The following is a 16,202-nucleotide window of genomic DNA, read 5'->3' as shown; positions in this document are numbered from 1 at the left end:
ATGATACGTGTACGTACGATGTAAATTTTGTAATTGCGGCATTTGTAGCATTGATTGGGTCCAGAACCGAAACAACCACGGCATTCCCCAAAACAGGGTATACATAATTGCGTTTCCGCATCAGCAAAATGATCGGCAGGACATTCATCCTCACACTGTTCTCCTCTTTTGTATTTCGTACATTGTTGACAGACTTGTTCGTGGAAACCATAACCAGTGCATTTCTTACAACGTGGGTGACACTTTCGACATACAGCTTTACCTGCAAGGGGTTTCAAAGCACCTTGCTCTTGTGGACTAACCCATTCGTAATAATGTCCTGTAATAAAATAATTTTTTTTCTATTGTTTTAATTTTTCTAATGTTTTTTTTCCCATTGTACGGTCGATGACCGAACAATATGTACTTGTTACTTAATGGTTGCAATATTAATTACATACCATCTGGGCATGGTTCCCTTTTTTGTAAACATCCTTCAGGTATATGACCATTCATAATCGCTTTTTCACAGCTGTGACATCCGTTAGCTCCTATGTTGTTTTCTGGACCTTCGCAACCACCCACACAATTTTCATGACAATGTTTACATTGGCCATTATCGTTATACTTTGAAGACGGACATTCCTGAACACAGTAAGGACCATCTCTAACGTGTTTACACTTGGTACAATGTTCCGCATTCGGTCCGGTACAAGACCCGTCGCATTCTTCGTGGCATTGTTTACAAGTTTTCTCGTCCGCTTGATAAATTCTATCACGTTAAGAAAGAAAGTTATTATTTTAATTATCATCTTTAAAGATTTTTTTTAGTCAATGCAATTTTTCTATCAACATCCATATGAAAAAAACGAAGGAACGTACAACGTCTATTTAGTTCATGGCAAGATTTACCTTCGTTCCATAACTTAGGTGAGCAAATTCGATCGAACAAAAGTAATATGGTTATTCCATTTTATCGATCATCGTAATGCTATAATTAATCAAAATTCACGTACCCAGATGCAACGCAATCTTGAAGGCAGTCATTATCTAAGATGAAGTTTCTACAAGACAAACACTGAGCTGGCCCAGGACCCCAGCATCCCTCATCCGAACATTGCACATCGCATACCAAATTTTCTGCTTCTGTAAACGAAACGATACGATATGTCAATGTCACGTAACTCGGGAGATTCGTTTTTAAGCAAAGCAATAACGTTCGATTTCACTTACTGCAATCGCTCTCGTTTCTGTTGTTCAAATATAAACTGTCGTGTTCCGAAGATTTCTTGATTCTGCTCCAATTAATGCTCTGTGCGTAGCACAACTTTTTATTCTCCAATATGGCGATAGCACCGGAATAAATCTTTTTCAATGCGCTCAGACCCAACGATACCAAGGACGTTTTTACGATGTACAGAGATGAAAAATATTCCGTTAAGGTTCTACCACCGATCACTTCGAGATTACGGAAATATGAAAGATTCGTAAAATCCTTATGATCGCCTTGAATGTTTAAATACCCTGTGATTTCTTTTAACGTACTGAAAACTTCCAGTTTATCAGGATGCATCTTTTTGTAACGTTTGGCAAAAGTAAAATTCGGATAAATGTCTTGGAATCCTTCGAAACTTTGATCAAGAATCGTGATGGAACCTTCGATGATCGTGCAATCCTTGAAGCTATCGATGTTACCGGAATGAACCTTTTCAACACCTTTACAAGTCTTTGGACAGGGACCGTCGCAAGGTACACATTCGCCGTTCAAAACTTTCTTCTTTGGTGGACAAGATCTTACGCAAGCTCCGTTATCTTTCAAAAGATGCTCGGGACATTTTCTAACGCACGTTGCTCCGTAAGCGTATTTTCCATCGGGATTAGCTTCCCACGAATAAGTTGTCGGGTTGTACCTGTCAAAATTCGTAAAGTTAACGAAAATTAGAAAAAATAAGAAAATAGTTTCTTCGAGGATGTAATATTTTGAACGTATATGATCGTCCGGAAAATTCGTACTGCTTCTTCGTTCACATATATCTATCAAAATATATCAGTACGTGTATAAGGATACTAGAAGTATAGTAATTTTTTTGTATATATTAATACGAGATATTGTGCATATTTTGCAACAAACCTTCATATATTTTTCTAGTCAGATTTAATGATTGATTTCAATCTCGTCTCTCATCGAAAATCAAGAAAATAATCGGCAAGAACTTTCCGAACAACTCAATAATAATATTCAAACCGTTTTCGTAAAAATGTAAAACGAAAATCTTACTTTTGCATTGGCGGACACTCCTGTGTACAAACTCCATCGTCGAAAAAGTTCTTGCAAGCGAGGCAGTCGCTTTGTTTAGGGCCAGTGCAGCCACCGGCGCAAAAAAGATGACAACACTCTCGTGGATTGGGCCCGAAGCACCTGCCTTGCCAGCATTGTGGCGAGCAGTTCGTCTTCGAGTACCTCTGACAGTTCTCAGGTCCTTCTCCCCAGCAACCCTGCTCGCAACTCTTGTCGCACTCCGGACAAACACGTTCGGGCGAAGTGAAATTATAAACGTATAAATATTTCCCACCTTGCCCCGTAATTATTTCCTCCCAGTTGATCGTTTTGATGTGGCAGAGGTTGTAGTTGTTGTACATACCCACACTTCCGTTGAGAATGTCTGGGAAAGAGAAATAGTATATTCAAGATTAATTATGCAAAAGAATAACTGATTATAAATTTGCTAATATTATTTATTATGAATTATACAGTACATAATTACATAGTGTAATTAATTTTTCTTTGTTCAGATAAGAGAAAAGTTGACTTGTCTTGTTTCTTTATTAATTTTTTTCTCGAATTAAGTACCTCCTATGAAAGAAAGAAATAGAGTGAGCTTACCTCTGAGGGCCGGCATCTCCAGATTGTGCATTTGACACATCGTAACGAACAGAGCGAACTCCACGTCGTGAATATTGAGTTTGAAGAGGGTTCTTCCACGTATGATTTGCAATCTAGGAAGGACGATCTTCCGTACGTCCACGTGACTAATGAGGACGTATCCGGTGACTTCTCGTATATATTGGAGAAAGCTGAGATCGAGGGTTTCATTCTGGAGCCACGTAATCTCCAGGTTACCGTCGACGTAAGTACAGTTGGTATACCGGTCTCGAAGATTCCGGTAATGGTGGTGTTTGTTGGACGGCACGGAAAGACGGCCATTTGTTCCGATGCAGACTGTAACACAAAATTAAATATTTTTAACATCAAACAGATTGGATTAACAAAAAGTAGGGATTTATTAACGTATTAATTTATCATCGACGAGTTTTTTCATCATCAATGTTTTTTTTTAATTAAAAAGAATTCCTAGCACGTTAAATTTTCGACTTTTCATCAAATAAATTTCATTCCACGTCGTAAGTACGCATCGGATTCATCGAGATTGCTCTAAGCTCGAAAACATACGATGCTAGTAGGCGAACCACTGCCATAAAGCGCTGGTCAGTCATTTTGTTGCGCAACTACGCATCAGAGTCGACAACGAACATCGAACAGCTTTAAAGTGTACGTTAGTCGTGGGCACGAGTCGCACGTGAAACACCATAAACATCGAACGATGTTGTGACAGCGTAATTTGTTCCTTTCTATCTTTTTCTATATGAATAGTTTGAGTTCAATTGTCAAAGACAATATGAATCGTGACTAATAAAAAACAAAAAACAAAAAGCGAAAAAGAAAAAATTATATAAATAAACGTTAATAAAGAAAGTGATAAAGGGCGTAATTCGATTGATATTATGCATAAGAAACGGTTGGCAAATCGTTTGGATTCTTCGTTATATTAAATATTATTAACGTTTTGCTTGCAAAACCAAAAAAAAAAAAAAAAAGAAAGAAAATATCAAGAGAACACATAGCGGCACGTCTTGCCTTTTGGAATTTGGTTTTGTTCGTGGTACATCGTTTGAGGTTGCTTGTGTCTTGCGTTTCGGCGGTGCGTTCCAAGCTCGTCGTGCCGACGAAAAGGCGATCTTAATCTAACCGAGCGATCGGAATCATGAGAAAATAATTGCGATGGTACTTTCTAAGGACCTTCTTGCAATACATGGAGGAGGGAGGAAGGAAGGAAGGGATGTCGCACAAGCTCGAAAGAAGAGTCGTACAGTGTGCGGCTCGTCATCGACGCGGCTTTGCCGACTCGAGGGACGACGAGAAAAGAAGATGGAGACAACGAAAGAATCTTTCGATGTCGAGTTGTCGGCATCGGTATTCCTACTGGCCAGATGTTACTCGCGATGTATGCGTTCCAAGTGGAATACTAAATCTTCCTTTCTACGAAATCCGACGATCTTCGATAGGTATTCTTTGGAAAAATCTATTTTTTCTTTTCTCTTGTTATTGTCTAAGTTTCTCATAGCAATCGTGAAATGTTATTATTTATTCGCATTATATTGAATTAGTCAATTAATACAGATGTATGATATAATCATATATAGTATATATGTATTATAATAATGATATCAGAATTTTTATTATTTTATGTATTCCTAAGTCAACTATTATGTTTTAAATAGATATTGTTTACTGAAAATGATATTACTGGCTAAATCGATAGATAGTGTCTATCTACTAGTCTACTAATAGATGGTGTCTACAATATCTATGATACGAATTTAGATCTGTAAAAAGTGTCGTTTATAACTCTATCGACATGTGCATCTCGACGCTATTTTATTTTTGTTATCGATTACACTTTGACGTATTTTCACAGAGAAAGAGTTCAATTAGCGAGATTGTCTATCCTGTCGATTGACGAGGAGAACGTTGATTCTGTGTAAAACAAGTTAACCGAAGAACGATTACCGACGATTGGAGGTGCCGTTGATTTCCTTTTCAGGCAATCACACCATCATCTTCCGTACCTTCGTAAATCGTACCCATACTACTCATTCGTCTCCTCGATCTTGACTATTTTACAACAGTTCTATTCTCTCTCTTTTTCTCTCTCTTTCTCTCTCTCTTTTTCTCTCTTTCTTCTTTATATTCTTCTACCCGTCGTCCACATCTCGTTCCACTTTGCTTTCCGACGAGTCGAATGGCTATACGATGGAAATTCTATTCTGAAGGAAGAATAAACGAGTACCGTTTCAAGCCCTTTCGAAGATCTATCGATCCGTCTTTTCTACGTTTCTTCTTCTTCCGTTCTCCGGTCTTATTTTCTTTTTTCATTTTCTCGTCACAGTCGTTCTATCTACATGAATACGATTACTAATACATGCTCGAGATGAAATGAGATTGACTTTTTGAATGATCTTTTAGTCATTGAATTGCACTATATAAAAAAAAAGTATTTTAATATATAAAATAAATATAACATAAATAATATATAGAATAATAAATGAGTAGATAATATATAGAAATATATGTGTATCATATAAATTAAAATTGAACACACGAATAGATCTGCTATAATTAAAATTTAATTGTCTTCGTATAGAGATTAAATTCTTTCACATTGCATGAATATTTTCTAAGAAAATTAAAGGTCAGAATCTTGTAGTGTAATCCCAGTTTTCAGACAGGTGTAGAACACATAGAAGAGATTATATGATAGAAAGTATAGAGGTTGGTCGAGAGAAATCAAGGATTTGGTTTTAAGGTCGACGGGCGAGCAACGTTTCTCGTTCCTTTTCTTTCCCTTACGAAGGTGGTGATTATCCTTCGTCAAGGGGGTTGCGAAAATTGCCGAGGGAGCCTCTCACTCTCAACGAATTAACATTCTGCCAAATTTACGGCTGCAACGCCCGTGGAAGACAATGGGTGGTATCGATTTGCGGCTGAAGCGTGAAACTGCCTATTTTGTAATTATAACATACGTTTTTTCTTTTTTTAAGGACGCACGTAAGATTGACCAAGCCCTGTACTTTTTGTCCTGCAAATTTCACGCCTTACGAGTATTATACTCACATTATACAATGTTACAAATAATGTGTGTGTATATAAGAGAGAGAAGAGCAAGTTATTTAAAAAAAAATATGTAATATTATTGATAAATACAGTAAAACGTTTGTGTGTATATAATAATAAAATATTATAGCCGTATGCGATTTACTGAACTCGACATTCTTGTATGGAGAAATAAATTTTTAAAGAATTTTTATATTATACTTTTACAAGTTAACATCTTTTTACGCTTATTATATGATATTTTCAATATTTATCGAGGATTGTACTATTATTTATCTCTTGTAGGTATATTTACTAAATTTTTGTCGCTTTTCACGATATATGTATATATATATATATCTATTCATGCCTATTATATTTAAAGAGAGAGATATCGATTGAAAGCAAACGAATCTTGAAGGAAAGAGAATCATTTGTTGTACGATAAAGTCTCGTTAAAATGACAGTGACCGTATCCGTTGAGAAAAACGTATGGTATAGCGGTTGGAGAAACGTGAACGTACCGAAATCCCGTGGCGAGAGATTTCTTTTGTGGGTGCGAGAGTTGTACGTTAGGCAACGTGCCGTATAAGAGAGAAAGAGAGAAACAGACAGAGTGGGTCTGATTTTTATGCGGCACTTTAGAACGCCATTAAAGGGCCAAAGTAATACGAAATAACCGCACGGTGATACCGGCCGGCAGCGGCGCCGTTTATTTGAGCTCGTAAACATCGATGCCAAGAGAGACAGAGAGAGAGGATCGAGAGATACCTTGCGAGACCCTACCGAGGAGGCCCGCGGCTAGTAAGTGTCCGCAGAAATAAAGGTCGGCCATCGTAAACGTGCGAAATAACCAACGGCTTCGCTTCTTACCAAGAGTCAAAATGCTAAAGAAAAAAATATGCGAAAGTGAGAGAGAGAGAGAGAGAGAGAGAGAGAGAGAGTTCAGAAAAGAAAGATAAAACACTAGAAGCTTCGAGCCAGAAATAATAATTCATGGGAGAAAGAGAGAAAGAGAAAAAGACAGAAAAGAAGCGGATCCTCTTGCCTTACAGAATAATAGAAGAAATTTTTTTAGAAATAGAACTTTTTTTTATAGAGCTTTTCAAGTATCGATCTAGCAAACAATATGACATGGATTTCCTTGATAAAACTCCTTGTATAAACACATTTACCACTTATCTGTCTCATCTCCCGATGTCCGTATTGTACTTGCTTTGTCTATCGTCAGCGGAATTTTTAACATTTTCATTAATTTAATTTTACAATAATTTCGGACGCGAAATTTAATTGTACCAACGGTACCTCGATACTCTCGTTACTCTCTTTACTTCGTTCCATCGAGATAGGATTGATATACATATATCATACACACATGTTCTATAGGTTGTGTCGAGAAGAAAGAGGAGATAGAATACAACACCGACGATATATAAGTCGTTCGTATACGCCATAATCCTGGCATAACCATCCGAAGGATAACATTAATAGCTTTATGGTTTATTGCTTTCGAGTCTGCGGTTAAGTTCCTCCGCTCCCTGCAGGGCAAGAGCACGAAGAGAACGTGCCGGTCCCCGATACCCTGTATATACCTCTGATATATACATACCCCTGTATATACATACATACATACATACATACATACATCTCTCTTTCTCTCTCTCCCTCCTTCATGTACTTCCATTTTTGATCGCGTTACCGTCTTTCTCCTTCTCCTCCTCCTCCTACTCCTCCTCCTCCTCCTCTTTCCCCTTTCTCCTTCGCGATGCCATTTTATTCTCTCGTTTTCTTCCTTTCGATTCGATTCGTATTTACGTTCAGTACTTTAACCTCGATAGAAAGCTCGACAGAGAGACCTTCTCGAACCATATGCTTCTATTCCTTTTCGCTCCTGGAATTCTCACTTTACGATCCTATGGAATAGCTTTACCATTTTTATGACCTCGCTGGCACGATCAATATTACGAGCCGATCGAACTAATAACTACTGGCTTTAATAATTTCGTTCGATGAATAAGCGGAACCACTCGTTACTCCTTGCTTCTTGATTTCTAACAGGTGGTCTCTATCTCGATTTTGTATTTTTATCGAAGAAACATTTGAATATTAGAAATCAATTTTATTGATCGATGAAATATTTTTAATTTTTTGGAAAATATTGTGTCATTAGAAGACATGTAATAAACAGCTGTATATTGGATTTTTACTTTATTCTCTTTTTTTTTTCGCAAAGTTTCAAGTACGTTCTCTTCGTTTTTTTCGTTCCTAATATTATCGTTTTTTATTTTTCTTTGTTACGTGGTTCTCCTTTCGCCTCTTTTTATTTCTTTTCAGCTTCGCAATCTCATTTTGAAAGTCCATGATCGTATCGAGATCATGTTTGTTCTCTTTGCTCCTCGCACTTGCCACGTTTTGGAAAAATATTAACGTTTTCATATTTAAAATATTAAAAGTACTTCTATGTTAATATTATTCTAAAATAATCTGGATTTTTGAAATACATACAATTTTTGAAATACAAAAATATTTGCGATAATAGAATTATTATCTCAATATAATTTCGATTTTCGAAGTACAAATCTTTCGTCTTAATAATAGAAAAAGATTTGTAAAAGTAGAAATATTATCATAACATAATTTTGTTTTTCGAGATACAAACTCATCTTAGTAAAGAAAAGTAGTTGCAAAAGAGTTATTAAGAAAAACGTGAGATTATGGATTGACTCTGATAGGAAGTTAAGTTTCATAAAGGAAAACGCTTGCGTTGTTCGTTTTCTTTCTCGTTTCTTCGAAGGAGTAGTCCAATAGTACCGATCATGGATCGGTAACACGCAACATATGCTAATTTCCTGCCTCGGGGGAGCGAAGCGATGCAAGAGGATCAGAATCGATCTCTCACGGGTTCTACGTGTGCTTGGCGTATCTCGATCTGCCTCCGATACCGTCGAGGTCACTGAGGTGCCGATGTTTTCCCGCGCATGCTAGATCGATAATCGAGCTAGATCGTACTCTTTACGTGGGCGTAAATCTACGCTGTTCCCTTTCTGATAGCCGCGAACCAACTTTATAATACTATGGATTTTCTAATCGAATCGTATTTTCCTTCATAAAGAATCGGATATCAAATCATTATCACTAGCTTTATGTATTTTATTTTATTAATTTTATGATAGACATTAGATTCAAAAGGTTTTTTTTTTCTTTTTTTTAAGAAATAAAGAAAATTTTGTAGAATGTAAATTAGAATGCGTTATAAATTATAGCATAAAACAAAATAGAATTTCGTTATTCTGTATCGAATTATTTTCAAATTACTTCGTTTTCAAATATATATATTATTAATATTATTTCAACATGAAAGAAAATAGAGAGAATAAGAGAGAAAGAGAATGAGAATCTTGGTTTTAATTTGTATTAGGGATCAACGATCTTCGATCGTCTTTCGCGATATTGATAAGCGTCTTACCTCGATTCTTGCTAGCGATCGTTTTCTTAGTCACGGAAGAGGATCCAAAGAGCGGATTATGGATCGATCGAACTCGTTTTATAAGAAAGTACGAATAACGCGTTTCTATAAGGAAGCAGAAGTTCAATGCGGAACGTTAAGATAGTTGTTCTTGGTTCAAAGCGAATCGCATTACTTGGAGCTGAGCCAGCTGCCGTATGGAATGTACTTTGCATCGATAAGCATGCGTTCGACTCATCGAACCGCGCGATTATCGCGAAGCCTCCTTTAGAAATCGGTATATATATATATATATATATATATATATATATACATATATGAATACAAGGATAGATAAAGTCATAGATTGGAAAGAATTCAAAATCATTTCTTATTGAAAATAAAATAAGAAAATTTCTAAAGATTCTATTCAATTTATAAGAATTCCTTACATTTATTCCTTATTATTAAAAAAAAAAGAAATGAATAAAAAAGAAAATCAAAAACCAATAATAAAAAAGAACAAAAAAATTCCATTACGAAGTTTTGATAATCGACGCCACGCCTTGGAAAATCACTGTACGTCTAAGGTGCATTCTCTTGGAACGCACAGATTAGATTTAAGCGAGTTGACGATTAAGATGCAATTAAAAGGACGACACATATGAGAAGACATCTTCAACAAGAAGAACGAGTCGATATAGACACGCCAGACTACCAGACTGAACCGTTTGCTTTCTAACAAGAAATTCGGTTTCCCACGTCCAACTCTTGGTCGACGATACACCTGGCCTCGCTCTTCTTTTAATTTCAGGGCAATCCCCTTTCGAGATTAGCCAGCTTCAAAGAACAAGAAGATCGTCGCTTCGTCGATTAAACAAGAAGGCTTTCGAACGATGCGAAATCTTTAACAAACAGAACGTAATAAAGAAGCCTCATCTATGCACGCGAAAGGAATACAATCGAGATATGTACATACTTGTTATGTCAAGCGAATCGATTATTTGCTCTGGTATGTGCATCAATAGCATTTATCGACGTACTCGCTACAATATCGAGCTCTCATTATTGTACCGATATCGAACAATTTGTTCTCTCTTTAAACTTCTACTTCCGAATCCTAATACGATAGTTGTGTACGGAGAGATAATCTTAATGAATAAGAAACTTAACGCGTATAATAGGAAAATACAAAGCGTGTTTAAGTATATCTATAAATACGTCGACGAATAAGGTATCGCGTAAAGTTCGTTTCGTTCTCTCTGCTCTTGGCAACGAACGTTATATTCTCTTTATCTTACATTACAAAATCAAGACTCTCTAGTACTGTTTCTTTCTCTACTTATGTATATCTGTTCTCCTATTTCCTTTCTCTCTCTATATATATATGTCTATCTATCTATCTATCTATCTATCTATCTATCTATCTATCTATCTATCTTTCTGTCTTTCTCTCTTCCATATACGTAAAGTATATATACAACCTTCTTCTCTCTTTTCCTTTAGTTGAATTTTTCCGAATTCAGGATCGATGAAAAATCCCACCCACTCGCTCCTTACCCTCGTCATCCACCCACATTTCGTTTCGAGACCTGCCGGTGCCTGTGTGGAACGAGCGATGTTCACCATCGATCAAGCTGTTCGAGCTATGGCGAAAGAACCAAGCTAGTATCTTCGTACGAACCTTTCGACTTTTTCGATACTTCTCCACACCTTTCAACCTGACCAATCGATGACACGAATAAATTCTTTGTATGACACAAAACTTTTTAAGAAGATGCAGCGATCCATTTTCGATCGGTTCATTGTTCCATTATCAAATTATTCGGAAGTTCCACTTATTTTAAATCGATTTTTATTTATAAAATTTTGATGTCACTTTCGTTATGGTTAATGTTATTTCTCTCGTTATATACTTTTTGCAGTTTCTCTCGTTTGATTTTAATGAAATTACAATGACGTAAGGCAAGCACGTTGATTGATATCCCTTTAAGATAATCTCGTGAAAATAATTTTCTATCTCATAACTGAATGACCATCTGTTAGTAGTCTTCGTTCTCTTCCTTCAGGGCTGTCCTCCTCTTTTTTCATCTTCCCTTCTCTTTTCTAGTCTTGTCGCAAGTACATAACTAAGCCCTAAGGGTAAATTACGAAAGTCCGCGGGTGAAAATGATTAATAAGACTCGCCATGACTATTATGCCGCGTACGAGCGATTGCCCCTTGGAATTCTGGCTTAATTGAATCGACTTTAAAATCCCATTAGTGAGAAAGATCGGCACGTGTCATGTCCGTTGGCAGTCGAATCAAAATGATTCCATATGTTATAGTCATGCTTTTATGCTGTCTGTTTCTTCGTAGAATAACGATAGACAACATGACAAACGCTAACCTTCGATTTCTCTTCGAGGAATGAAAAAATAAAATGAATAAAAAAATATCTATTAAATTTTGTGATTTATACAGACAAGTAAAACGTATTGAATTGTTTGGCAAATTTATGTCATTTCGTCCTATACACATAAAAACGTATCAATGAATCTATAATAAAATTAGTTTTGTACATATATTGTATTAAAACGGGACATTGGATAAAGTCTTTATAAATATTTTCTTGGTAGTATTTAGTGATTCATTTTAATTGTGTGTTTCGTTAATGATAACAAACGATAAAGTGTATTTTCATAAGTGGATACTTTTTAATTATAAGGAAGACAAAAATACGAGAAAACGATAGAAAAGATATGTGCTGTTTAAGGAGATGATGCTTTTAGCTGATTTCAGTCTTGAAGATTGACAACACGCGGGAAAACTTTTCAACACTGATGATAACCAAATTAAAACACCGATAGATAACCAGTAATAGAATAGAGATTTTAAATTTATTAAACCATTCACGAGTGTTTAGTAAAGTTAAATAAATCGGTAGAAAATTCCCGGACAATATATTCAAATTCGATGATGGTTGGCCCATTCTCTTTGCTATTATTAAGAATTTTTTAATCGTCCTTCGTTATGCTCGTCAAAAAAGGAACAAATTAAAATAACATTGTTTATGCGCGTATAAGGATCAATTTTTTGTCGGGCACCATCGTAAGATCGGACTTTGTTATACCGCACGGACATGTTGACTAGAGGAGATGCCGAGAGGAGGGAAGATCTCTCTTCTACGTTGTACCGGGCGCCCCCCTACTCCCCCTTGTATATTCTTTGATCTCGGAGAATGAAGAGAGGGCGCGCGCAATCCCACGAGTACATAAATATCTGCCGAGCATATTGAGCGGTCATATTTCATTCGAAGGGAAAAAAGCGAGCGTCCCTCGGAAATTCAACATCTCAATCCGTCTCTCGGATCTCGTCAATATTCCGAACGGTCAATTAAGGCATGCCTCCCAGATGTCTCCTCTTGATCCAGTATACATAGTACGTACATATATGCTTTAGTTCGATAGAGATGTCTACCGGAACGGTATTACGTTCCGCTGTATTTTTCGTACTTCTCTTTGACATATTTTCTTCTCTTTTTACTTTTTCTCTCCCTCTTTCTTTCTTTCTATTCTTGTTTTTGTCTTTCGAATATCTCAACAAATGTAACGTATCGGAGATTGAAAAAAAAGGAGAAGAAAAAGACGAGATATCAAACGAGCATATAGAGGAGAAACTCAGGTTTAAATATAAAGAAGTTTATTCGTAAACTTTTTCATTTCAATGAGACGAGTGGATAAGTGGATACGGATAAGGGATAAGGAAAGAAGAGGGATGAGACCGACGAAGGCAAGCAGGCGTAACTCGCCTCTTAGTTTAATGGCTACGAAAGAGCGAACGGTCGTGTTATCGCTTTAATAGGTACGTTTATGGAAAGCACTTTAGCCGATATCGGTGATGGAGAGCTCTCTCATGGTACTCCGACGAATCTTGAGAGTTTTATCGGCCGACACGTTGCCCTTTTTGATCGCTCGTAGTCGCTGGGACAATTCGTATCGTTTCTTCGAATCAATTAATCGAATTTGCATTTTGTAGGTAGGTAGATATACAAGACGTCGTAATCGTCGTTTATTACCGTCAAAGAAATTAGTTACCAAGTTAAAACGTGATGCCCGACAGCAGTCGATGAAAAAGTAAAGAAAAATATTGTGGTGAGTTTTCAAGTGGTAATTCTTTGCATTCACTTAATGTGGGTCAAGTCCTCGTGAGGCACGTGCTCGATCGAAACCTACATTTTTGATCGTGAAGTCGATGCCTGTCTGCACCTACGCTCGTTTAACCGAACTCGACGAGCTTTCTGTACGAGATGGAACCAAGACAGAACTCTGAAACTCTGAAGTTGAGAAAGAGAAAGAGAGAGAGAGAGAGAGAGAGAGAGAGAGAGAGAGAGAGAGAAAGGGAAATGTGAGATTTTAAGAGGCAGGAGATTTTACTCCTTCACGAGAAACGGTACTTTCCAAGTACCTACTTCAAATAAAAGAGACCCTTCGTCTAGGCAAGCAACCACCCACGTGGATATAACTCTGGCGCAATACTTTCCTTTCTATATGTATTTCCAACGGCATAGTTGATTTATACTCGATGCTAGAACGCTTCTCGAGAAGTTGGATTTAAGCTAACAATTAACAGACCTCGTTCGTAGCGATACTGCCATTTTCTTTGATAATGTACAATACAACATGTTATGTTAAAATTTCTATTGAAAAGTTTCCCTTTATGTGTGTAACATTAGACAATTGTGCTTATCATACATATATGTATGTACATCAGGGTGGTCGTTGTTTGGTCTGTTGAGGAATTTTTATGAGTGCGTCCCTCAGTTTAGCTTAAAACAAATAAAAACAAAAAATCGTTCTCAAACTTCTACCCTTTATTTTAATAATAACTTATCTTTTTCACGTTCAAAGGATACAGAGATTTTAAATATCTTTAGATATCATAGAAAAATATTGCTTCCTGTACTAATATTACGTGTATCCGAAGTACTTTGTTTGTCGATTATAATACAAAATTTTGTCGTAATTTCTTGCGTCATCATTTGCTAGAGTCAGGGAACTATTTGTTATAGAGTGAAATCACTCTGTAATATTTATTGCATGTGATATTAATTCTTTGTAAGAACTTTGTTGTAAGCTCTGCATCAAATTTACGATTTTCTTTACAATTTCATTAATCGTTTCAGTAGTTTTATCTAAGAATATTCGACAAAAAAAGTACTTCGAATATATCTGATTTTTGTAGGAGTCAAATTATTTCCGTTGTCGTTGTTTCTTCCAAAAAATGTTATTTGAAAGTATTCAAAATCTTTATGATATCTAAATGTAAAAAAGAATATGTCTTTCAACACGTTTTAATATTAAGATAAACGGCTCAAATTTGATAATGATGTTTTTTCAATTATTTCGAGCGGAATCGAAGAGTGTACTCACCAGAAACCAAATAATATTGATCATCCCAATGTATACATCTATATCGAGCATCTCATCTTGATTGATCCGTACGATGAATGTCAATGTTTATAATATGAAACTTACACGGATCGATCAAGATATAATATTTTGCATAAATTATTCGTGTCTCATAGTTTAATAGGACCTAACGCTGTTCTCAGACTTATCGCTTATGACAAATAGACGCACTTAGAACTTACTTTTCCCTTTAACGAACTCCGAATTAAGATCCGCGGAGACATCATAAGAGCCGAGGACGATTAGTAGTAGTAACGTCAGCCCGAAGATGTTGAAAGTCGACAGCGCTCCTGGCCAGTGTCGGTGGTTGATGAACATGATGAGCTCTCATGCCATCCACGAGGTCGGGGTCCTTGCCAAGGTGACCTTGAGAACGCAAGCCTCTTCTTCGCGTTGTCTTCGATTGTCACGAGGGTGAGGATAAAAATGATCGGTGGAGGCTCGAGGGCTCGTTCTCGGCGTTCTTGCCATCGCTGTCTTTTCACCGAGCTCGGTGCATATCCGGTGTCAGGATAAACTCGACGACAATGATCTGAGAAAGAAGAAGAAAAAAAAAAACGGAATAAGAAAAAGAATTTCTCACCTTTTGTTCGGCTAAAATAAAATTAGGTACTACATTCACAAAAGGAAATCAGCGTAAATCATCTCAGCAGTTCGAGATTATCTTACCACGTGATGTTACGCGTATAAATCAATAACCATTGCAAAGAGGAACGAGTTATGCGACTTATATGGCTCTCGACTCACTGGATCGGATCCAATCGGATCATCGAGTGCCTTGTAATCGCTAAGAGTATAAAGACTCGTATGTTCAACGTATGTATGTACTATGTACGTTCGAAGAATCTTAAAAAAGCCTGTTCGAATCTTTATCCTGTAGAACTCTTAAAGGATCGATCGACGAAAAGAGCATGGTTTCTGGTCGTCCATTCGGAAACGCCGGTTTCGAAGGTACCTTTAAGTAAGTACAAGCTTCGTCCTTTTACGCCTGCGATTGTTTCTCGCTCCGATCTGCTAAGGACTGCCTTCTTTTTCTTTGTGAACGAGAGAGAGAGAGAGAGAGAGAGAGAGAGAGAGAGAGAGAAAGAGAAAGAAAAAGAAAGAGAGAAAGGTATTTCGGAGACCGAGGTATCGAAGGTGTGGAACCAGAAGAAGAAGAAGAAGAAGAAGAAGTGGAAAGAGGTGGAGAAAGAGGGGAAGAAACGAAGAAAGAGAAACGAGAAAGACAATGCAGAAAGAACAGCAGGTGTCTGTTCTTCTCCAGTCCTTCTTCTTTATTGTCCTTCTCTTTCTCCTTTTCTCTTTTCGCTTATTCGTCTCCTCCTCGTCTTTCTTCTCGCTCGTTCGTACATACACATATACACACGTACGTACATACGTACGATCTCTAGCCGA

The 16,202-nt window shown here is 36.9% G+C and overlaps 1 protein-coding gene across 4 annotated transcripts in view; it reads right to left on the bottom strand.

The window, feature by feature from the left end:
* The window catches only part of LOC122629427 (epidermal growth factor receptor), a 113,626-nt gene that overhangs the window by 4,412 nt on the left and 93,012 nt on the right, over positions 1 to 16,202 (bottom strand). For 3 of the 4 annotated variants that reach the window (XM_043812821.1, XM_043812831.1, XM_043812840.1), the window contains 7 exons: positions 14,990 to 15,339; positions 2,864 to 3,199; positions 2,258 to 2,642; positions 1,213 to 1,889; positions 996 to 1,125; positions 441 to 751; positions 18 to 319 (listed from right to left, as the gene is read on the bottom strand). In XM_043812821.1, coding sequence (XP_043668756.1) covers positions 18 to 319; positions 441 to 751; positions 996 to 1,125; positions 1,213 to 1,889; positions 2,258 to 2,642; positions 2,864 to 3,199; positions 14,990 to 15,125 — 2,277 coding nt within the window. In that variant the 5' untranslated portion in view covers positions 15,126 to 15,339. The remainder of the gene's footprint in view (positions 1 to 17; positions 320 to 440; positions 752 to 995; positions 1,126 to 1,212; positions 1,890 to 2,257; positions 2,643 to 2,863; positions 3,200 to 14,989; positions 15,340 to 16,202) is intronic. The other variant, XM_043812849.1, reaches the window with a different exon arrangement.

This window comes from Vespula pensylvanica, chromosome 1 (genome assembly GCF_014466175.1).
Source record: "Vespula pensylvanica isolate Volc-1 chromosome 1, ASM1446617v1, whole genome shotgun sequence".
In the NCBI taxonomy this organism is placed as follows: Eukaryota; Metazoa; Arthropoda; class Insecta; order Hymenoptera; family Vespidae; genus Vespula; species Vespula pensylvanica.
The sequence above is the reverse complement of the archived record's forward strand: the minus strand, read 5'-3'. Positions and strand labels throughout refer to the sequence as shown.